General features: G+C 37.1%; 5 protein-coding genes across 7 annotated transcripts; 2 read left to right on the top strand and 3 right to left on the bottom strand.

Annotated features, from left to right (window-relative positions):
- Positions 1 to 60: 60 nt before the first annotated feature.
- On the bottom strand, positions 61 to 3,304 carry LOC145228948 (lysosomal phospholipase A and acyltransferase-like). Its single transcript, XM_080094170.1, has 7 exons — positions 3,068 to 3,304; positions 2,695 to 2,813; positions 2,181 to 2,385; positions 1,558 to 1,654; positions 1,362 to 1,485; positions 701 to 848; positions 61 to 597 (listed from the first exon to the last, which is right to left on the bottom strand). The coding sequence occupies exons 1-7, from the start codon at positions 3,198 to 3,200 to the stop codon at positions 131 to 133; spliced, it is 1,293 nt and encodes a 430-aa protein (XP_079950296.1). The 5' UTR covers positions 3,201 to 3,304; the 3' UTR covers positions 61 to 130.
- A 2,259-nt stretch (positions 3,305 to 5,563) lies between these two features.
- On the bottom strand, positions 5,564 to 10,152 carry LOC145228949 (lysosomal phospholipase A and acyltransferase-like). 2 transcript variants are annotated; one of them, XM_080094173.1, is made up of 8 exons: positions 9,051 to 10,152; positions 8,616 to 8,709; positions 8,269 to 8,387; positions 7,796 to 8,000; positions 7,232 to 7,328; positions 7,040 to 7,163; positions 6,682 to 6,829; positions 5,564 to 6,129 (listed from the first exon to the last, which is right to left on the bottom strand). In XM_080094173.1, the coding sequence occupies exons 1-8, from the start codon at positions 9,060 to 9,062 to the stop codon at positions 5,663 to 5,665; spliced, it is 1,266 nt and encodes a 421-aa protein (XP_079950299.1). In that variant the 5' UTR covers positions 9,063 to 10,152; the 3' UTR covers positions 5,564 to 5,662. The 2 variants fall into 2 exon arrangements, with proteins under 2 accessions (XP_079950299.1, XP_079950298.1); XM_080094172.1 differs by having other exon boundaries at positions 8,616 to 8,743; positions 9,051 to 10,151.
- Positions 10,153 to 10,531: 379 nt separating this feature from the next.
- On the bottom strand, positions 10,532 to 13,272 carry LOC145228951 (signal recognition particle receptor subunit beta-like). The gene is made up of 8 exons (XM_080094176.1): positions 13,096 to 13,272; positions 12,414 to 12,508; positions 12,264 to 12,341; positions 12,039 to 12,121; positions 11,695 to 11,831; positions 11,535 to 11,589; positions 11,334 to 11,454; positions 10,532 to 11,024 (listed from the first exon to the last, which is right to left on the bottom strand). Exons 1-8 carry the CDS (start codon positions 13,232 to 13,234, stop codon positions 10,935 to 10,937), a joined length of 798 nt encoding a protein of 265 aa, XP_079950302.1. The 5' UTR covers positions 13,235 to 13,272; the 3' UTR covers positions 10,532 to 10,934.
- Positions 13,273 to 13,501: 229 nt separating this feature from the next.
- LOC145228956 (uncharacterized) lies at positions 13,502 to 15,080 on the top strand. 2 transcript variants are annotated; one of them, XM_080094182.1, is made up of 5 exons: positions 13,502 to 13,684; positions 13,954 to 14,026; positions 14,085 to 14,209; positions 14,543 to 14,620; positions 14,669 to 15,080. In XM_080094182.1, exons 1-5 carry the CDS (start codon positions 13,643 to 13,645, stop codon positions 14,735 to 14,737), a joined length of 387 nt encoding a protein of 128 aa, XP_079950308.1. In that variant the 5' UTR covers positions 13,502 to 13,642; the 3' UTR covers positions 14,738 to 15,080. The 2 variants fall into 2 exon arrangements, with proteins under 2 accessions (XP_079950308.1, XP_079950307.1); XM_080094181.1 differs by having other exon boundaries at positions 13,505 to 13,684; positions 14,683 to 15,080.
- A 1,730-nt stretch (positions 15,081 to 16,810) lies between these two features.
- Positions 16,811 to 19,726, top strand: LOC145228955 (uncharacterized). Its single transcript, XM_080094180.1, has 4 exons — positions 16,811 to 17,028; positions 17,388 to 17,525; positions 17,843 to 17,982; positions 19,093 to 19,726. Exons 1-4 carry the CDS (start codon positions 16,878 to 16,880, stop codon positions 19,141 to 19,143), a joined length of 480 nt encoding a protein of 159 aa, XP_079950306.1. The 5' UTR covers positions 16,811 to 16,877; the 3' UTR covers positions 19,144 to 19,726.
- Positions 19,727 to 19,734: the final 8 nt, after the last annotated feature.

Raw genomic sequence — 19,734 nt, 5'->3', positions numbered from 1 at the left:
GCTATATATAAGTTTACATCGAAAACTGAGTTGTACACGTTTGCATTGTGAAGTACGAAATATGCGTAAACACGATTTTTTTTCGTTGTACAACTTCAAGCGGTGGTGAACACTCAAACAATACCCATAATCATCGAAACAGAATTTTCATAATCTCGTCGATTCCAGCTCTGCCCTTCAGTGCCTCTGTGTGGCTAACACCAGGCAGCTCAACTACGCCACCACCTGGTGCAAGATTCCACAACTTGCAAGCTGATAAGCTTCGGTGAGCTACTGTGCCATCTCCTTCAGCATTGATGAATTGAGGCTGCTGATCAGGAAAATTTCTACCTTCGTACTTAAGAATGTCTTCGGTCTGAACTCCAATGCCGTAAACACAAAAAGTATCGACCCCTGGATGTGGTGGTAGACCGTTTGGCCCCCCAGGGACTTTATTGGCATCACGTACGTACTGGAACAACTCAGCGCCATTGGGAACACCAGCACGTGTTAACACTGCTCTTATGTCTTCGTCCGTGCAATTGTAACTGCGCTCATCCGTTGAAAGAATAACGTTATCAGGTGGTGGGAAATTGGCACGAGGAAGAAGCAGAAAATCTGTTAGTTGAGGTAATTATTTTTTACAAAACATTAGGTGGAGTCATGCAGTTCGTTTTTGGGGTGGGAGTTACGAAAACGCGATGCTACACATGAAACGTACTTGTTTCCAAAGTCCGTTGCTGTTTTCGGGCAGTCAAAGGGTCACGGCAATGAATGCCAAAACTGAAACCAGACATAAGAGCAAGTAGCGCTTCGCTGCTTCCAGCCCATGGAGTTGAAATAGAGATGAATGTGTCAACGTACTGGTCCTAAAAAGTCAAGTTAAAATCTATGACAAATAAAACGGCAAAACGGATTTTCGATCATTTTATTTTAGTTAGTAAACAAAAACGGCAACTATAACATTATAAAGACCTTGTACTTTAAGGTAAGACCCTGGGGCAGAAAAACGGTGCTATAAAGTCAGGTAGTTATAGAGCAGGGGTGGGCAACCTGCGGCCCGCGGGCCGCATGCGGCGCTTGATTTAAGGTTGTGTGGCCCGCAAAGACCCTTGGATTTCAAATGTCCTGGCAAACAAGTCCAAATATTATATATTTTTGAGCAGATTAATGCGTCCGATGCTTTGTTTTCTGCGACCTTGCAATATGTGGCTAGAATCAATTGCGAATGTAACTTGTAGTTGAGCATATTTGGTAAGCAACAAAGAAAAATCACCTTGATTTATACACAGGTGCGTCCCGCGATCTAATTTCGGCAATTGTTTTTGGCCCCAAAGTAACAAAGGTCGCCCACCCCTGTTATAGAGCAACGGCAATTCTACCTTCCAGGCGTGTGATTGGTGGTTAAGAAACCACGTGGCATAGAGACCACCAAGGCTATGGGATATAATAGCGACTTTTTTGTTTCTATTCGTGCTGTATGTTTCCTCTACCAGATCTTGTAACCTGCAAATTAATGTGTTTTTTGCGATAACATGTAAAACTACTAAAGAAAGTTGAAGACAAAAATGTATTTACTTTGAGAAATACTTGGAATTTGAAGACATTGCAAGTCTGAAATCATAAGGCGCTCCTCGAACAGAGATATCTCTTATATATCCATATTTTAGAAGACCTAAACAAAAGTTCAGAAATTTCAAGATTTACGAAAAATCTTAAATATAAATAAATAAAATATAAATAAACTTTTTGTGCCAACACGGTTGAGCCCAACTGATCTACTGACATTTTAAACCAAAAGTAACTATATGCTTCAGCTAAAAGTGCGCGAAGCCCAACTAAAATCGCTTCTTTTCCAAGAAAAACAAATATCACAATACGGAGAAAAGATTGTTTTTTATCAGTTGAAAATACTGCTTGACCATCAATATACCTTTTTTTACCTGATGGTTGTCTTTTCCTCCAATGTTAGCCGAGAAAATTAAAATTAACGGAAATGATATAGCTGCTGAAATGTGAAATGCCTACTGTGGCTTTTAAAATCAATTAACTTTTGCCTTTAAAATGTTAGGGGATTTTTTTGCAACTATGGTTGGGGACTAAACACAAAAAGATAATTGATGTTTTAGAAGTAAAACCTTAACCAGATATGACATCAATCAAAGTTTTATCTTAGTCAGCGCAAACTTGAAAAAACTCACGATCAGCCAAGGCTTTTCCATACGCGCCAGAATTTCCTAGAAAATATGCAGTCCAGCTTGGATCAATGTATTCCATAGCAAGAGTGGTTCCAAAGTTTGGAAGACGGATTTCAACTCCAGGTGCGTTACTGCTCGTGTTGGTCGCGGGATCAAAGGTCATGATAATATTTTCGTCGTAGTAGCGGATAGTGTGGGGAAGTAAAAGCTGCAAACGAAAATAGACCGCGATTTTATTTTGTTTCAATGTTTTTGCTTGTCATACCAAAACGTGACTTTTATTGCTTTGCGATTATAATATCGATCCAAACAGTTAAAAATAAATCGTTGAAGGCAAGTTTGCTGCAAAATCCTTATCAATCCTATTTGTGCAAGTATCTAAATGTTATTCCAAAAACAAAATTTTCGCACTTTCAGGAATTTGCTGTAAGTCAGTGCGGCTAACAACGCATTCGAATACTTTAAGATGTAAATTTGAAGATTTTTTTACACAGATATGTAATTTTTACATACTTACAAAGAAATTCATCCATATTCTGAACCAAGAACCGCCACCATACCCGCCCGGATTATTATTACGTGCTTCCATTAGACTTCCAGCATCTCCAGGCACAAACACAATGGGTCGCTTGAACTCTTAACAAAAAAAGAAATATCACGAGTTCACAATTAGCGCAACAAACCTTTGGGAATCAAGAATCATTTCCGCGTTTAGCACTGTTTTATACGTTTGTAATCTACAGTAGTGTTTGACCAAAAATCTACTTTAACCAAGCCCAACTCTTCGCCCCTAGATTTTAAAATAACAGCGCTGCCTGTGTTAATATTTTGGTCATTTTCTGTGGCAAGTATTGTAACTTGTCAAAACATTGCAAAACACGTAAACTCACCCCCTTTTGGAACCGCAGTTGCTTTAAGCACGCGTTGATGAATGTCAACTCCTAGCACTAACAGCAATGAAGAGCCAAATATAATGCTTGCAACAATTTGATACATAATTAAAGTGTTTTTTTTAAGTCGCATAAGCAACCTAAAGTCTCAGAAGAAAATAAAGACATAGAGATTAGGCTACTCGCAGAATAGCAGGTTTGTTGAGATCCCACGCAACATGCATCCTTTTGGTTAGCTTCACTTTCAGTCAAAGCCAAACATTTATCATCTAACAAAAAGAAACAAACAAATTTGAAACAAACGACGTATTTTCTGAGTGTTTTGACTGCGTAAACAGAAGGTTCAATTCAAACTTCTGTCAGCAGGATTTTACTACTCTTGTTAGTGCTTAACAGTTTAAGTTGTGTATGATTCTTTAGCGCTGTTTCTTTTTTTTTAGATTCCGATGATAACTATACTTAGGTGAAATATATATACTATACAGAATAAACAGTTATTATAAGCGACTGTTGTCTCCATCTCTTGTACTGAGTTTCAGCAGGTGACTCGTAATTTTATAATATCTTACACACAGTTTGTAATTTTGAGACAATACATATCACGGCCGTCGTAGAGGAGAACGTTTACCTATTGCAGAATTATAATATTAGCCCCTAAATAATTTATCCGGCCGATGTTAAAACATTTAACATAAAAATCCGAAACGACGACAGTGATAAAGTGAAATTTTTCCCGTGTTTGTTTTGTTTAACTCAGGGGTGCACAAACTTTTTCCCGCGATGGCCACACCGCAGAACCCTATGTTACCGACGGCCGCCAATTACCTGCTTGTTTTTGTTTTAAAATTAAGTACGCAAAGAAATTGGTTTATATTATTTATATGTAGAATAGGATGACGCTTAAAAAACCTAGATTAATTCCTAACTCGATACATCGAGCTGAACGGCCAGCATGGCCACCACCCTTGTTTATGACGTCATGTATATTGTGACGTTGGTGTAACCTGTTTTTTCGCATTTTTTGCACACAATAGGCGTACAGAAGTCTGACACATATGGCTACAGGTTGTGCATTCCTAGTTTAACCCACCCTAACCATAAAATACAGTTGCAACGTAACCTCCTTTTCGCCCTTTTTTGCATGCCTTATTCGTGCGTCACTGCACTAATGTCAGCACAGACAACTTGTTCCGCCTTGACAATTGTTATGCAATACCCAGCTACTGTCTTCTTTGCAACAACGTACAGTTTTGATCAGCAAAATTGCACACATTTTATCTCTGGTCCAATAATAACACCAAAAGCATACCTCGAAATTAACTTTAGCCATGTGTTACTTAACAGACGAACTGTAGCTGCTTACTGAGTTATGATCACAAAAAAAACTTGGTAGGCCTACATTATGTTACATTCTACAAACATGCTTTTATTCAACTAACTTAAACGAGACACAGTCCCACTCACCAACAATGAGGAAAAACGAAAAACACGGTTTGGTCCAGTAGCCTACATCAGCACAATACACCAGCTATCCTTGCAAAAGCTAAATTTTGATTTTTGAACTAGCTGCACGCGCGTGACCAATTGCTTTCGGAGAGTAGTACGTGTGTTGATATTTTTTCCCTGTCTGCGTTGGTGAAACGACATCTATGCTTACTAGGCCCAATTAGCCTGTTTTCTCTGTTGACATTACAGATTTCGTGTTGCGTTTTTGGGCAGGTTGCCTTAAAGGTTATATTAATCTTATTATGAATCCCTTTCCTGGAGGATACACGTTTTAATTTTATTCGATTTGTTATGCTTTTTTTTTCCAAAGTTTGTCTGGCTCGTTTTGCCATAAAATGTTCAATCGATTTTAATGAAAGGTGGTAGATATAGTTATGTAGAGTTGTAGACGTACATTCTGCTCCGTTAGTCTTGATAACTCTAGTATTTTCCCCGCTGGTCCTTTAAAATGGGTGAGTTTCCAAGCAGTGTCAGAATTGGCTAAATATTTAGATAGCTTGTAGAATATGCCATTTATAGGTGCCGATTGTTGTGTTCAACTTTATAGTCCCAACATTTACCCAACTTACCCCACGAAATTGGTCAATTTTAAATAATATTTCAGTTGAATGAAATTTGTTCAGTTTGTTGAATTTGCTATTTATAGATGGTGATTTTTTTACACCATAGCTCCAACATTTACCTCACTGATGTAGTTTAACAAATCAAAAGAAATTAATTTTCGCTGCTTGAGACAAATTGAAATAGATCATTTTGTCAACACCCAGTTGTACCGTCTGATTGTTGCAGGTTAATGTTATATAGCAGTGGCTCTTAACCTTTTTGCTGTGGTTTCCCGCTAAAGTCAATCACCAAGTTCGACTATCCCCCTCGTATTTTTATAATGATGTTTTGTGCCCTACTGATTACATGACATTGTGACATTAAACATTGTGACCGAACACATACCAAAAAACACTTCTTAATCATTTTTGCCATAACGCAAAAAAATGAATTATAAACAGTTATATTGAAATGTACGATATGTGCGTAATTGAAAACACAATAACGATACTGTAACCTGCACGAAGTCGACCAAACTTCAATAAATTATCGAAACAAAATGTTCATAATCTCGTCAATTCCAGTTTTGCCTTTCAGTGCCTCTGTGTGGCTAACACCAGGCAACTCAACTATGCAACCACCTGGTGCAAGATTCCACAACTTGCATGCTGATAAGCTTCGGTGTGCTACTGTGCCATCTCCATCGTTGTTGATAAATTGAGGCTGCTGATCAGGAAAATTTCTACCTTCGTACTTAAGAATATCTTCTGTCTGAACCCCAATGCCGTAAACACAAAAAGTATCGACCCCTGGATGTGGTGGTAGACCGTTCGGGCCCCCAGGGACTTTATTGGCATCACGTACGTACTGGAACAACTCAGCGCCATTGGGAACACCAGCACGTGTTAACACTGCTCTCATGTCTTCGTCCGTGCAGTTGTAACCGCGCTCATCCGTTGATAGAATAACGTTATCAGGTGGTGGAAAATTGGCACGAGGAAGAAGCAGAAAATCTGTCGGCGGATTGGAATGTATAATTTGCAAGAAACAAGGCGGTTTCTAAAATGTGGGCTTTACTGAAAACACGGCAACGAAAATGATAGTGTAACGTTAACTATAAGGAAAAAGGACAAGTGTTATATGATCGGACCCTCCCTACAGGACGGTGGTCCCCCACTTACACATAGCAAACTTAACAGCAAGTCTATATGCTTTAAATGAAACGTCACACTAAATGAATGGTATTGACAGAACTTTAGTTAATCAAGCTGCAGACGCTGCACACTGTTTCAACCTATCGGGTCTGAGTAACGCAGCTGGTAACAAGATATTGATCGTGTAGGCTCGTTTAGCAACCTAACGCTAATATATCATTTGCTAAATTTAATATTGCGTAGCTGACGTGGTGTGACAAAGTCCAGAGAGCATTTTACGTTCGACATTCAACTTCAATTTTGAAAAATGTACACAGGAAGGTGGGTGAGGCTTCAGGAATAGCCCTTCTCTTTCTTGTCCAGCGTTTCGTTTGCGAGTTGCGAAAACACAATAATACAGTTTAAACTTACTTGTTTCGAAGCATCGTTGCTGTCTTCGGGCGGTCAAAGGCTTCACGAAGGAAATACCAAAATTGTAACCGGATATAAGAGCAAGTAGCACGTCACTACTTCCAGCCCACGGGGTGGCAATGGAAATGTATGTGTCGACGAATTGGTCCTGATCACGTAAAACAATATTGTTGAGATAGTTTTTTTTTAGCCAAGTAAAACTAAATGCAACATAATTGCGTTAAATGTTCACCAACTTTTGAGCACTTTTATAAGAGTAATTAGAATTGAATTGCTCAGAACGACTAAAGATCTAAAGGAGGGCCTCTAAATAGGGCAATGGTGGTTAAAACTTCTAATACAGTAAAGGCAAATGTACCTTCCAGGCTTGTGATTGGTGGTTGAGGAACCACGTGGCATAGAGACCACCAAGGCTATGGGATATAATAGCAACTTTTTTGTTTCCATTCGTGCTGTATGTTTCCTCAACCAGATTTCGTAATCTGCAAAATAAATGTTGTGTGTTTCCTGTCAAGAAGTTTTTTGGTTTCAACCAAGGGAAAGTGATGACCTTGTAAAATATTCAGAATTTGAGGACATGGCAAGCCTAAAATCATAAGGTGCTCCTCGAACGGAGATGTCTCTCTTATATCCACGTTTTATAAGACCTAAAACAAAACAATAAAAAAATTCAGAAAAATATGAAAAGATATAAATTACTCCATTGAAAAAAAAATACTCAGATCCTATCGGAGGCATTTGGCACTCTGCAGTATTGAATTGAAACTTTATATGTACAGCATATGTACAGATAAGAATTATTTCATTTCCTTATAAAAAAAATCTTTTCCAACAACAGAGCAACATTTGATTGGGACAGCACATCAACTACGAAAAATAGCAATACTCTAGAATCTAGATGGTATTAATAAACGCTTCCTGTTATATGTTTTTTTATGATACTAATTTGCCAACTTGAAAAACGGATTTCAAAAATCCGTTAACTAGTGATGACAAAACGTAAAAAATATATGCAACAAATGCACGTATTATTTTAAGAAGATGGTAAAAATTGGATCACTGGGATACTGTGAAAAGTATTTAAACATAGTTTTGACTTTAATATGATACTCACGATCTGCCAAGGCTTTTCCATATGCGCCAGAATTCCCAAGGAAATATGCAGTCCAACTTGGATCAATGTATTCCATAGAAAGAGTGGTTCCAAAGTGTGGAACGCGTGTTTGAACTCCAGGTACGTTACTGCTCGTGTTGGTAGCGGGGTCAAAGGTCATAAGAATGTTTTCGACGTAGTTATGAATATTGTGTGGTAGCAAAAGCTGCAAAAATGACTTATTTTTTCTGGTCCAGTTTTTACATAGCCACACACCCAAATATTCTTTTCGTAATTAGCGATCAATATATTTTTATTTCATCTTGCACTAGCACAAAGCCCAAGGTTGACATTAGTTAAGAGAATTTTGGTTATAACGCTTATACATACGTATTTTTTATCCACCTGGATTAGTGTCAACAACACAACACCTCCTTGTATAGGTAAGTTTGCCCGTGAAAACCTATATGGACTCGGGTTTATCATAAACATACCAAGATATCCAGCCAAATTCTGAACCAAGAACCACCACCATACCCGCCTGGGTTGTTGTTACGTGCTTCCATTAGACTGCCGGCATCTCCAGGCACAAACACAACGGGTCGCTTGAATTCTAAACAAACAAGTTGTAAGGATAGCGATAAAATGATACAAATTTCACAGTTGCTCACAAAATTATAAATCGTTATGACTTGCCAGCTTAAAGCTCGTGAACAAATCACCTTAATTGTGCAACAAGTTAGTCCGAATACTTCAAATCATGTTGTAAACTTGTACGCTTACCTCACATAAATTACGCTTAATTGTTTTCAACGAGAAATAAAATTATAAATAAACTTACCCCCATCTGGAAGCGATGTGGCACCACCGACGCATTGATGTATGACCACTCCTACCACTGCCAGCATTACAGAGCCAAACATGATGCTTGCGACCTTTAAGGTTTTATTCATCAAAGATCTAATTTTACTGTCGCCCAAGCAAAAATAAAATCATTCAGGTTAAGCGCAGAATGCAGTTAAAGGAGATACACACGAGCATGCTTTTAGATAAAGGCATAAATAAGGGTAAAGAGCATTTAATAAAAAAAAATCAAGCAAACCAAGCAGGAAACAAATGTTATGCAAACAAATGCATGTTACAAAAGAAAGGAGAAACTGTAACAGATGCAACGAAATATGTTATTTCTGTTATAAAAGAATTTCGTAGTTTTGTACTATTTCACCCAACATAAACAACTTAGTAAATAATGAATTTCAAGACCGTCTTAACATACCATTACTTCCATATCCCAATGTTGTACGTTGCTAAACCAACTTAAGCAAAACAGCACTGATCTGTAAACGCTTGTCAAAAAGCAAATGTGAGAAGATACAAAAATTGTTGCAGGGCAGTAGTTGCATCACTGCACGAAATTATATCACTAACACTGGTTGAATGGTTCTGCTTGAAGCGTTTTAGACAATAGCCTGCTGCTACACCTCACAATCACAACATAATGCAGTTCGATTTGGTAAAATTGCTTGCCAGCACTGATGCTGTTTCATACTATACATTATTGATGACAATAATATACAGTCGTTGTAATGATTAAACCTTATCTTACTGTACCACCTGAAGCATAAGGACACGCCTTACAGATTACAGTATCATGTATAACCTGCCTTGCTAAGCTAGAAAACATAACTACATACAGTGCCTTTTCAAACTTCCTTTCACTGTACGTGCACTGGACACTGCCACATTCAGATTAATGAGAAGAAATCCGGGAAATGCAACTTTACGCCCTGCCCAGTACAGCGCTACAAACGCATTACGTGCAAAAGCTCAGCCTTCTTGCCTGGTGCACGAGCGAGCCAAAATAAATGCTTCAGGGCTAATTGGCACGTTACACAGTATATCAGTATTATTTTTACGTCTCTGATAAGCGTTTAAGCGCGGGAAGGCAATGCCAATGCACCGAACAACCAAAAGCTTTTTGTGGCATAAATAGCTGGCTGATGCACTATGCATTGACAAAGCCCACTCGCTTGCCTGTCAGTACTGTAAACAGCGATTTAGGTGCCACCTTTTATCACATCCGGTTTACCGCCATGTTTTCATCATTGGAGACATCCCAGTTTTAGGGCGCAAACACACTTGCTCACCACATCTTGCAACCTACTTTTATTGTACATACAAATCAACTTAGCCTAATATGTTAGACACAAGAGCCAAACTTAGAATTTGACACTAATTTTAGCAACTTGCTTAGTTCAAATGTCAGTACGTGATGTTGTTAATCCAGAAATATAGCCTTTAACCTTTTTCCACTGCTTTCATAAATTAAAAACGTGACATTGTTAATAGCCAGTTGCCCTGCCTACAGTGCAGATACATTTGCAACGATGTTGCGTAACAGAATTGGATTGTTGTATAAGAGGTAATGTTATTGATTAAACAGGAATTGATTGATTAAACTTCATCGACCCGCTGGTTGCTGTCTGGCCTGATTTCTACTCTTGGGGTTTGTTTTGATGCGTCATAGTAATCTGATTATAAATACCGAGTAATGTGACAAGCAGTTTCGAATAACTACTTATTTAGGGAATCGTATGAACCGGTAGACTATTTCTCGCCCTGTAAAACTGGATTTCGAAAGTCCAAATGCTGTATTTAATAACTTGTGTAAATGGATAAACCGAAGTAACAGGTTGTCATAAAATTGTCAACAACGTTGATATGCTATTTTAGATGGCCAAATAACATCTAAAAACGTTTATATCGATTTCCGCATTTTTTATTGCATCGTAATAACAACCACCATCCCGCAACAACAAAGGCAATTCGCAAATCTATTTGACATATTTTAAATATAAGCACTCTTGTAACCGTTGCACATGACATCATTTATTAAAATCGGTGTGCCAACTCGCACCCACCTAATGCCCGTTTCTCATTATCTCTGGTTCAAATACAGCCAGAACACAGTTTGCTCTATTCAGAATTCGAAAATGCAAGTGGGCTTGGTCATTTATGCTTGCGACACGGCTGCGGTGACTAAAGCACACAAAAACAAAAAAAATCCTGAAAAAACAACATGTCCGTCCGTTCAAAAGCAACTGTAAACGAACGTTTGCTGGAAAACTGCAATTTTACTAGCAAGCTCCAAGTTGCAAATCTAGACGAGACTGACAATCCATGACGTCACTTCATCGACATTAATCTCACGCTCCTCTCCGGCTTTCACGTTGCACTCAATAAACTGGACCTTTGGCAACAAAGGGGGCAAAATTAATCAATCTGTCATTTGGCAAAGATCTGGATGTTATACAATAGTTATTCTGAATTGTCAGGCCAACTTTTGGATAAATCACAGGTTGCCCACTACATTTGGAAACGAATAACAAATGTTTTCATCCAAAATGCTTGTTGTGCATGTTTACTTTATCATTACTTAAAATGACAACGTCCATGATGTATTTTTAATTGAGCTGGTGGTCCATAATCTAAAACTACTTGAGAACCACTGTTTTATTCCTTGTTAAACCGATTTTCTACACTGATTTGCAATCATTACCTTAAACTTGGTTAGTTGTTGAAATTGGAAGTCTTTACCCTTTTCACCAAGAAATACACTTTCATTTCCACCACCAGAGGTGCTGGTAAGTGCAGCAGATTGTGTTTTTCTCACAGTGTTTCTGAAATGATTAAATTTTGTTGGCATTTAGTTTGGTAGTTTCAAAAAAACATAAATATAAATCTTGTGTGTACAACTTACAATTCTTTCTCAAGTTGTGCCTGAATAACTCTTTTTGATTTTGCCATCAGAAGATCTGTAATAAAGTTCTTACCATTAAAACAGCAGGTTTATTGGCACAACTTTATACTTGTGCTTTACTATGCCATTTATATCAGAATGTAAAAAAAGTAATGGTAACCTTGTTTGTTGCAAGCAATGCATAAAGTGGGTGCAGACTTATGTACAGTTTTGTCAGTAAGTATTTGGAACAAAAACTCTGCCACATCCTTGATTGTTTTTTGAAAAGCTTCACTGTCGATCACAAACAAAATGCCCCTGCAAAAAGTATCAGCTTAGAATAAAGTGGCTGTTTAAAATCCCCGCTGTTCTGCTATCAATAACACCTAATTAGAATGAGGTCCATTGAAACAAAAGGTATACAGCAGCGGTGCCCAACAACATATCAACAAATTTTGGTGATCAACTTTGGATCACCCTTAATCAATTGGTTGGACATCATTATTTTAGAATTATATGACTTACAGCGCATTGCTTTTGTGGTTGTCAAAGAATCTGCTTCTGATTGATTCCTGGCCCGGGATATCAACCATTGTTAAAATGGTTTTCTGTGAACAAAATCAAAGCAGTGTTTTCACGGTTGAAGATTGACAAATAGGAATGAACCGAAGAAGGAATGAAATAATGTCATGTTTTAAATAATTACAATACCTTAAAAAGTTAAATTAAAAACTTCAACCTGGCACATACCTTTTTTTCATTTGGGATATATGGTGCTTCATTTTCTTTGAGTGATATTTGTGTGTCTTTTACAAGCCCACTTGTCAACTGCAGCAAATAGAAAATGGCATCAACACGAAATTATACAGCATTAACATTTGTGAGTTTTCTTATACTTACAAATGAAAATAGTTGAGACTTTCCACATTGTGATATTCCAAGTAAAAGAACAGCAGATTTCCTACTTTTTCCTCCAGACACTAATCTCCATATCACTGGAAGAAATTTAATATATTGTGATTTGTACACTGTGCAACAATATTTGCTTTTATTAACACTTTTCATGATTTGTTTATTCTACATGTTACATAAAAAAGAAATTACAAACTACAAACCAGAGTCTGTGTTTAGAAGAAATATAATAGATTAGGATTTGTAGATTGATTAACATTTTTTGCTTTTCAGGGAATCCAGTCTGCAGAGTACGGCAGCTGCACGCGCAATTTTTTTGGGAAAAAAAATTTTTGCACGCCAAGTTTTGGGATTTGCACGCGAAAATTTTGCACCAAAGTCATTTAATTGGCCTGTCTTGACCTCTTTTACTTGCTTTGCGCCTGCTGAAATTGGTCTTGCACGCGAACTTACGGGTCGTGTACGCGCGCGCACGCGGGACATGTAGGTCCTGCACGCGCGAGATCTCGTCGGGAACTGCCATGTTCTGCAGACTGGCAGGGAATGGAGCAATTTGTTGTATGATAAACATTTTTCACGACTCGTCGGTACTACACGTTACATAATATATTTATCAACCACATTACAAATCTACTTTCTGGTTTTGTTTTGTAACTCAAATAGTTGTTACCTGCACTTAGGATTATGACTACAACGGCAACAAAGATAGGCAAAAGGTTCTCGTCAATTCCAAAAGATCGAAGAATCTCCTGGTAGTATTTCATCGAAGTCGCCATTTCTAATTTTAATTCGCAACAAGATCGTTCCATCCATTCAATGATTTGGTTTTTGAAATAAAAACATGAGAGCAGCTGTTTATAAAATCCCATGAGCTGTCGATATGACACGTTGGTTAAAAAAAATAAACGTTTTTTAAAAAATTGTAACACAATATTGTGTTAGATTAGCATATTTTATGTAAATTACTACATTAGGAAATATTTTTGTCAATACCGTTTATCAAAGCATTCTAAGTTGCAGCAAAATTATTTTCGTTTTTTTTTCGAATTCGCTTTACATAATATTTTTATGGTAGGGAAATCACCCTGGTCAAACCGTTCGACAAAACGTCTGTGACGTAATACAAGAAAAAGTTGCAATCTTTAGAAGTACAAAACAAGACGTGTTCTTCTGTTTTTGTGACATTTTTACAGAACATTTTACTTACCTAAGACATCATGGAGATATCCATGCCTTCACCACAAAAACCTACATTTCAGGTAAGATTCGTTGAGTGTTTTCATGCTTGCTTTCGCGAAAAACTTGTCATGCTTGCTTTCTTTTGCACCATTCTTGTTTTGGAACTTGTCAGTAGTTATGATTTATATATATGAAATGTTTTCTTGGTGGTATGAATATACTCTTTTAGTTTGGTAAAGAAAAGTGCTGGACCGCAAATATTTGGTAAATCTATTATGGATGCATTTATGATGGACCTACTCTTAACGTCTGGGTATAATGGTCATAAATTTAAAGTTTCATAATTTAGGTGCTATCTTCAAAGAAAGAAGAACCTGAAAGTGCAGATGGTGGAGCTGGAGATGCATCGAACATGCTAACAGGTTTTTTGAACATGAAAATACAACCAATACATATGTTTGACTTCAATATATTTTGTAGAAGAACCACAGGGTACACAAGAACTGGCTGTACAACAAATCCAGACAATAATGCAGGACCTGGAACAAAAACGAGAAGCAGATAAACAAATGATGGAGGACTTTAGGCATAGAATGACAGAGATGGTATTTTACAAAACTACATGTTTGGGGACACTATAGTGTCTATTTACTTGGAATTGGACAGCAACTTGATTAAAACAAAACTGCCAGAAAATTAATAGTTTAAGCATTTCATCATTTAGCAATTATAACAACAACAATGTTTAAATTATTAATTAAACCAAAATTCACTTGATATATTATACAAGGTCCCAGGGAGATTTATGTATGATCCAATGGTGAAAAATGAGTTTAGGTTTTGTAGGTTACTATTCCTATAAATTTGAGGCAATGATTTTTGATTTTAACTGTTCACAATTTGTTCAGTCACACTTACTATGTTTTGTATACCAATAGGTTGAGCAAACCTGTGAAAAACTTGAACAGAAGTTGATGTCTCAATGTGAGGAAACTAACAAACAGCTTGAAGTTAAGGTAAATTATTTTGCAAACATTTGCCTTTCACCTAACATTTTAACAAAGTACTTATTTTGCAGTTGCAGTACTTATACAGTATTGTTGGAAGCGTTTGTGAACTTGAGGGGGAACTGAGTGATTTTAAGTCGGCAATGAGTGTTCTGTTCAAGGATGTAACAACAACATAAATATTTTTACAATCCTATTTTCACAATGTTTACGCGTAGGAACAGAATGAAAGTATTCTTTGGCCAAGTCCATGCAGTTCTTTTGTTGACACATTTAAAGTGTTAAATTAATGGAAGTGATGTGTTCTTATGGCAGTGCTGACACTGTGTTTTGGTGCCTATTTGTTTTTTGTTTATTCACTAGCAGTTGTTGTTGTTTTTTGACAATATATCTATTTGTTTTATATTTTTGTTTTAGTTTTATTTCTTGGGATTTGTTTTTTCAAAATTAAAGTTTTTTATGCAGTGCACATTTTTGTTGTTGATAATTACACGGCTTGCAATTAATGGTCCTTGTCCTGAAATAGCCACAACTCTATCACACTTTGATGTTTAGTTTATTACAGCTTGTGCCCCAAATTTGCATGTGATGTTTGAGAAATAGGATGTAACCTTACCAGTGTAGCCACATACTGCAGTACATACGGTTGTATAGATGTACCATCTGTTTTGTTTAAATTCAGAGCCCCAGGGTTCCCCGCTTAACTCCTCCAACACATGTGTGTTTTCTATAAAAAAGCATTTTTATGTATGGGTACCCATGTGTTCCTGCCTAACGAAACATCGGAAAATTGACACAAGACAAAGTTTGCTAAACACCCGGTGACGAAAAGAGCATATCCTGAACATTTAAAAGCAAAGTATGTGAAAATGATTAGGGTGAGGGTGAGGTTTTATAATTAAAATAACAATAAACGCAAATTATAAACTTAGTTCCTAACCCCATTCCACCTCAGTGTTAATTAAAAACATGTGCTCTTTACGCCATCTACCGGTATTTATCAAACTTTGTCTGTTGTGAGTTGTCGCCGAGATGGTCGAGGGGTTACGCAACTGCCTTGTGTCCTGCGTTCACAACGTTGTGGAATCTAATCCTCTCTCGAAACTTGGTATTGCTCCGACCCAGAGATTCCAAATGGGTTGAAATAAATTGAAGTCACCAACTTCTTATGTCGAAAAAATCAAATAAATAGTTATTGAACGGACTTACACTAAAACAGACAGTTTGACAGTTTGGACTTGTGGTGTGCACAAACACAAAACAACGATCATTCACTGCGTAATCAAGAAAAACTGACTCTTTTTTTCTAACGGGATAACGAAAGCCTTTGAACAGGTGGCCCACATATTTTTGCCTCCACAATTCAATTTTTCAGTAATTTGGTTGAAAAATTGGATTGTTTTGAATTTGATTCAAATGTGTGTAGATCGGCTTTGGTCACAACAAAAAAGAAAACAAAAACTAAACAATTTCACCCGCCACAAATACGAAATTGATTTCATTCAATGAATGACATCGTATAGGCATTTGTATGCCGAAAACCTAATTGTATTGAGTTTACGCTGTACAGTGTACAGGAATATGATTTGGTAATTTTATCAGGACCATTGTATCTTGCTGCAATAGTGCTGCAGTAATTCATAATTGCCAAGTCGTTTTATTCTCTATTGCTTCGGGGCATCAGCACGTTAAGAAGCCTTCCCCGGGGCAGTAAAATCAACTGTCAACTTGAGCTGGCTTGAGTTGACCAGCCAGAGAAAAACAAGCGCATCTAAGTGTGGACGCAAGGAGCTCTTGTGCCCCCTGGCCAAAGAGTTGCGTCTCAAAAAGAAAGAGAGCATGACCGAGTGCTGAAAACGTAACTGTCCTTAAAGCAGCAAAACAAGTCGAAGCGAAGAGTTGAGATTGTGCGTATAGGGTGTGGTAGAAATGGTTGTTTTTACAGCTTGACGAAGATTACACATTATTTATGATCTTGCAGTTAGTGGTTAAGACAAGTTAACTTTTTGGATTATTGGACTGTTGGTTTGTTTAGGCAAAGGCTTATGCGGTTTTACACAAACATATCGTGTAAAAATGACGTAGAAAAAGTATTTAGTGTAGAAAAATATGCTCATAGATATTTGTACAGGTAAAACCTACATTAAATTTAGTACAAAATGGCTGCTTGTTTGCATCAGCATTTCCCTGATGAATTTTGCTACTTTTATTTCAATTATAGTTCGTCAAGATATTTTTAATTTGACAAAACTCAAATCACTTCAATATGCAAACCGAGGATAGATTGGGACACCTTCTCATCATAGCTGCAACTCTGTTTGCATCACTTGTGTTTGCCATAGTTTCGGTGGCCACTGGAGGCTGGAGCAATCGCATTCAAACATCCTTGTTGCAGTTTTATCAAGCAAGTGGCCTACGTAAGTTGCCCAAGAACGATGAAACATGGTTTGGTGCACATTTGTCAACTAGCAAAAATATTTATCACAAAAAATCTAAACATTTTACGTTTATTTCATCATACACTTGTGTTTTTTAAAGACATTATTTGCCTTTTTAAGACTGTTTACTACCAATAGAACTGTTATATGTTTAAAGGAGATTTATTCTTCAGCGTCGGGAAAAAAATATTTTCAAATATCCTGTTTGTGTAGCCTAATGCCTCATTTAAAACATTTTTGAGAATTAGACGATGACTTGTGAAGTGTGAACTCTAATTGTGTTGAACCTATTAACGATTCAAAAATAATGTGGTAACAAATATATTTATGTGTTTCAGTTTGGGCTGTGGGATGCGTGGTGTTAATTATCCTTGGCATAATCTGCCTGAGCCTTTCAGCCATCATTCTCTTTGCAAGGTTCTTTAATCACGGTAAAGGAAGAGCTATTCTCGGCGGAGTGCTATCTATTTTCTCAGGTAAAATTAGGCATTCTTTTGTAAAGGTAGTTTCCACCAGTGGCGAGATTAAAAAAATGTTGTCAGCTGGTTCTATAACAAAAGTTATATTTTCAGCCGGTTCATTGACAGTAAATCCATCGACAGTAACCAGTAATGCTAACCGGTTCGCTGATCTCATAAAATTTCGTGAGACGGTTCTATAGAACCGGTGCGAACCGGCTGAAACTCACCACTTGTTGCCACTTATTTTAAAACGCCTCAAACTAGATTACTAGATCGTTCCTTCAGTTATGATATTTTCCCAACTGTAGGCTATAAACACCTGATTTTTACAGCATGTGTTTTCATTGTGTCATTGGGAATCTTCATGGGCCAGGAAACACCCCAGCTTGCTACATATGGTTTCAGCTTCGCCCTGTTATGGTGCGCTGTAATCCCTGCCATTATTGCCGGAATCGTCTTCTTTCTGCTCAAGGTTGGTTGGTCAAATACACACAGTAAAAGTAAAGAAAACCTCGTTTAATCCGGAAATGTTTGCACCAAACAAATGGTCCGGATTAACCGATGTCGATTAGTTCAGTGGTGGGATTAAATTTGTTTGTCACCCGGTTCTATCACAAAAGTCATTTTTAGCCGGTTCTGATGCAAAAAGTCCATTGACAGTAACCAGTAATGCTAACCAGTGATCTCATAAAATTTCCTAAAACGGTTCAATAGAACCGGTGCGAACCGGCTGAATCCTACCACTGTTGGTAGCCTTACCACATCGAATATCATGTGCATCTCAACTTTTGTCCGAATTAGGCGAAGATCTGGATTAACCGGATTGGGTTTAACCAAAGTTTACTGTATGTTAGCAGTGCATCATTAAAACCAACCGCTGTATTTAGTTATTTTTGCATAGACGTTATTATCAAGGATGTGCACCCGGCTTAAATGTTAATACTAAAGTATTGAGATTCATGATAAGGGCTGTTGTTTAAAGGTACTGAAAATAGAAAAATAGCTGCTTTGGTATGTAGTAAAATAAAGCAAAGGAGAAGCGCATATTGCCTAAGGCATGTGTTGCTGTCTGTGGAGTCACATGTTAACCTTATTCATCTAACGGTTATAGCTGTGACGCAAAACCACTTGTAGAGTGAAAATTTCTTCATTACACCCAGTGCGACTTTATCGTTCATTTTTTACACCAAAACTGATGACAGATAAATCATATTTATATAGTAGCATACTTTGTTTGTTTTTTTGGTTGGCACGATAAAACAAAAACAAAGCTAAGAATTGACTAAAAGGTTATGTTTTTGATTCGAAAGTTAAGTGTAGGATGTTTCCAAATATACCATTCGTTTATCCACCTAATTCATCACTTGTACGTTTCGCATACTTAAACGACAATCACAAAAACAACGTTTTGTTTTGTAATCCTTGCTAATCGTTTTTACACTTGACTGGGTTTAAATTTCTGGCCTACTGAGGCGAAATAGAGTTTGTGTATTTGAACATCGACATATAGTGCAAGAATTTTTTAACTACAAGTGTCGTAAGTATAAAAGTTATAGCAAACTCCGTGTTTCTTTTTTTTCAGGATACAGACTTCCTAAACTCGGCGATGAAGTACAGTGCTGCCGCCCAGTAAATCCATTTATTCACTACTCAACATATTAGTGCCATAGTGTAACACATTTTCGCACAGTACCCTATATACTGGTCTGTAAAAAGGAATAAATTTGTTATGTATCAAACAGAATTTAATGACACTTAATCCTAAAGATGTCAATAGATCGTTTTTTGCTTTTATTTGTTAACATTTTTTTTTTGCTTTAAACCAGTGGTTCCCAACCGGGGAGGAATTTTATGAGTTCAGGGGAGGAATTTCATAAAAACTGCAAAAAAATTACATTGGAAATGTTACAGAATATTTTTGTGTGTACATTATTATGTCCATTATAATTTGGAACCGGTTCACTTTTGGTAAAGGATTCTGAATGGACATCCCTAATTATAAGGTCTATTTCAAATTGCTATAATTTTTTATGTTATATTTGTTTTTCTTCTTATGTTGAGGAACGAATAATTCGAAAGTGGGCAAAGGGAGGAATGTAACAAAAAAGGTTGGGAACCACCGCTTTAAACCGATCATGTTTTGACAATTCTGTTTCTTGATTTGTGTCTGCATTTGGAAACCGACTACTAACTGAAATACACAGCAGAATCAAACAGTTATTTG

This window comes from Phallusia mammillata, chromosome 5 (genome assembly GCF_965637545.1).
Source record: "Phallusia mammillata chromosome 5, kaPhaMamm4.hap1.1, whole genome shotgun sequence".
In the NCBI taxonomy this organism is placed as follows: domain Eukaryota; kingdom Metazoa; phylum Chordata; class Ascidiacea; order Phlebobranchia; family Ascidiidae; genus Phallusia; species Phallusia mammillata.
The sequence above is the reverse complement of the archived record's forward strand: the minus strand, read 5'-3'. Positions and strand labels throughout refer to the sequence as shown.

What these genes read in the sequence shown, in the direction of transcription:
- LOC145228948 (XM_080094170.1), bottom strand. Translation starts at nt 3,200, where the DNA reads ATGCGACTTAAAAAAAACACTTTAATTATGTATCAAATTGTTGCAAGC. An exon ending in TGGAAAAGCCTTGGCTGATC is followed by an intron (nt 1,655 to 2,180) that starts GTGAGTTTTTTC and finishes ACTTTTGTTTAG; the next exon opens with GTCTTCTAAAATATGGATAT. An exon ending in GCAACGGACTTTGGAAACAA is followed by an intron (nt 598 to 700) that starts GTACGTTTCATG and finishes CTCAACTAACAG; the next exon opens with ATTTTCTGCTTCTTCCTCGT.
- LOC145228949 (XM_080094172.1), bottom strand. Translation starts at nt 8,727, where the DNA reads ATGAATAAAACCTTAAAGGTCGCAAGCATCATGTTTGGCTCTGTAATG. An exon ending in TGGAAAAGCCTTGGCAGATC is followed by an intron (nt 7,329 to 7,795) that starts GTGAGTATCATA and finishes GTTTTGTTTTAG; the next exon opens with GTCTTATAAAACGTGGATAT. An exon ending in GCAACGATGCTTCGAAACAA is followed by an intron (nt 6,130 to 6,681) that starts GTAAGTTTAAAC and finishes ATCCGCCGACAG; the next exon opens with ATTTTCTGCTTCTTCCTCGT.
- LOC145228951 (XM_080094176.1), bottom strand. Translation starts at nt 13,234, where the DNA reads ATGGAACGATCTTGTTGCGAATTAAAATTAGAAATGGCGACTTCGATG. An exon ending in AACCACAAAAGCAATGCGCT is followed by an intron (nt 11,832 to 12,038) that starts GTAAGTCATATA and finishes TACTTTTTGCAG; the next exon opens with GGGCATTTTGTTTGTGATCG. An exon ending in CATTGCTTGCAACAAACAAG is followed by an intron (nt 11,590 to 11,694) that starts GTTACCATTACT and finishes ACTTTATTACAG; the next exon opens with ATCTTCTGATGGCAAAATCA.
- LOC145228956 (XM_080094181.1), top strand. Translation starts at nt 13,643, where the DNA reads ATGGAGATATCCATGCCTTCACCACAAAAACCTACATTTCAG. An exon ending in TGCATCGAACATGCTAACAG is followed by an intron (nt 14,027 to 14,084) that starts GTTTTTTGAACA and finishes TATATTTTGTAG; the next exon opens with AAGAACCACAGGGTACACAA. An exon ending in ACAAACAGCTTGAAGTTAAG is followed by an intron (nt 14,621 to 14,682) that starts GTAAATTATTTT and finishes CTTATTTTGCAG; the next exon opens with TTGCAGTACTTATACAGTAT.
- LOC145228955 (XM_080094180.1), top strand. Translation starts at nt 16,878, where the DNA reads ATGCAAACCGAGGATAGATTGGGACACCTTCTCATCATAGCTGCAACT. An exon ending in TTATCAAGCAAGTGGCCTAC is followed by an intron (nt 17,029 to 17,387) that starts GTAAGTTGCCCA and finishes TATGTGTTTCAG; the next exon opens with TTTGGGCTGTGGGATGCGTG. An exon ending in AGTGCTATCTATTTTCTCAG is followed by an intron (nt 17,526 to 17,842) that starts GTAAAATTAGGC and finishes TGATTTTTACAG; the next exon opens with CATGTGTTTTCATTGTGTCA.